General features: G+C 37.0%; 1 protein-coding gene across 1 annotated transcript in view; it reads left to right on the top strand.

The window, feature by feature from the left end:
- Window positions 1–2,079, top strand: part of ipo7 (importin 7) — a 21,237-nt gene that overhangs the window by 4,723 nt on the left and 14,435 nt on the right. The window contains exon 2 of the mRNA XM_015020625.1: window positions 1,204–1,285. Within this exon, the coding sequence (XP_014876111.1) occupies window positions 1,204–1,285 (82 nt within the window). The remainder of the gene's footprint in view (window positions 1–1,203; window positions 1,286–2,079) is intronic.

Below are 2,079 nucleotides of genomic sequence, written 5' to 3' on the forward strand. Positions count from 1 at the left end.
AAGAGAAATGTTTTTGAATTTTTTTTATTTTTTCGGCCCATTGGTTTTTAGAAAAAAAAAAAAAAAAAAAATCTCGATAATTTTGAAAGACCCCACTTTAAGAAATAGAATCAGGTTCTGTTTTAGAGTTTACAAAATCATGCTTGAATCAAAATCTTAGTGCTAATTTCCTTTATTGGATTGTTTTGCTTTAGTTTCGCGGGTGTGCCACAATACATTTTTGTGATTTGTATCAAAACAATAATGGAGATGATGACAAATGTTCCTGTTTTGCTCTACTTACTCAAACATCTCAAGTATATTTTTGGCTGTGCTCAGGGCAAGTTTTTTTTTTTTTTTTTCCTACACCCACATATGCGTTGATAGTTCACTTGAATGGCAGAGCAGAGAGAATAGAGTTGTTTTCAGCTCAGCCTATTGGGATTATGTTTAAATAAAATGTCTGCAGAGATCAGAATAAATGTGTGGATTGTGATGTCCGTTCGTACACTTAAGACTTTTTTCATGAAATGCTGCTAGTGGTAATGGTTTTTCTTTTTGGTGCATTTAACTAGTGGTTCCCAAAGCTGGGGCCTAAGGTTTTAAGACCTCAAGAGATCAAATCAAACGAATCGTAAAAACTACACAGACTGCAGGCCTTTTTGAGGGGAAGATTTGGGATTCAGTCGATTAGAGTCCAAAGTAGGATAGACAAAGAGTCGCTGCAGAGAGACTGGAAGAATTTACTGACGCTTGTTGGGTTTTGTTTGTTGCAAAGAGCTTGGCATGCCTCTGTATTTGTGATCACATACTGATTTTGTCCCATTCATGCGTCGGTGCTATCTAAAGCAAAAAAACTTTTTTTTTTTTTTTTTTTTGCTCTTATGCAGAAATGTACTTTGTGCAGAGTTGGAATTTATTCAAATAGTTACTTCATTTGTTTTTACTAATTTGTCAATACTGTACAATTTAAGATACAAATTATTTTCACTTTTTTTTTGTACATGTATGCAAAAGCCTTTCAACGCGCAGCTAAAGGAGTGCATTCTGTTTTTGTTTTTAGTTGCTCAGTAACAGTTTAAGCAAGTATAAGCACTCAAACGCCTTTGTTTCACATATTCAAATTGCTAAGTCAGAACTGCTGGGCTGTATAACTGAAGTCTGTATTATGTTTAAGATCGCCATGTCTGACCATAATCGTCAGTTTTTTTTTTTTACTTGCAGGCTCACACCCAGGTTAACTTCATGTCCACTCTGCTGCGTGTCACCATGTCTGATCAGCTGGATTTGCCGGTCAGGCAAGCAGGTGAGGCTTCATCTTGCCAACTGTTTTAGAGTAAACAATAGCCAGCGCTGCACGTATTGTGAATACCCTTCAGTAACTATGTACCGCATGCCAGAATTACATTTCATACACATATTTATGAAATGATTAAGGATTAAATTGCCACTGTGAAGTTCTGAAGTATTTGCCTAGCAACTGCGCTTACAGCAAGTTTTTAACGATTTGATCAGGACTCTGGAACATAAGAGCAATGGCGATTAGTTATTTTATTTTGTTTTCAAATTGAATTACCTCTTTGCTGAAATGTTTCTGACTATTAATGTTTTCATGCGAGCGTAGACCCATGCACAAGTTTAATTAGGATCTATTGGCATTGATAAATGAGTCATGGCTGCTTTTATGAGGTTAAAGGGCCTTCCTGAAGTTGAGTACACACACTGTTGCTAAATAGAACTTGTTTTGATTCAGTCACATGTTACTAAATGAGGAGAAGAATACATGTTTGAAAGTTGTCGGGTCAAACTGGCTCATTTTTCTAACTCTCACACATTCGTAGCTCCACTTTTACGGTAAAGCTCTAACACAGCAACGTTCAGATGTAGTAAATTACCTGTGTACCAAATTACAAACGGATTAGATTAGAGGGAGTTTCCCCCCTTCATAAGGGTTATTATTAGAGGTGTGCCGATTGATCGGTACCAATCATAATTGGCCGATTTCCGTGGAAAAAGTGTATGATCGGTGATCGCCGATCACGGTCTCTTGTTGCCGATCACACAAACCGATCACCTGTGTCTCATTTTGCTGTTGAACCG

This window comes from Poecilia latipinna, unplaced genomic scaffold (assembly GCF_001443285.1).
Source record: "Poecilia latipinna isolate Pla-1442-1.1 unplaced genomic scaffold, P_latipinna-1.0 Scaffold2621, whole genome shotgun sequence".
Lineage (NCBI taxonomy): Eukaryota > Metazoa > Chordata > Actinopteri > Cyprinodontiformes > Poeciliidae > Poecilia > Poecilia latipinna.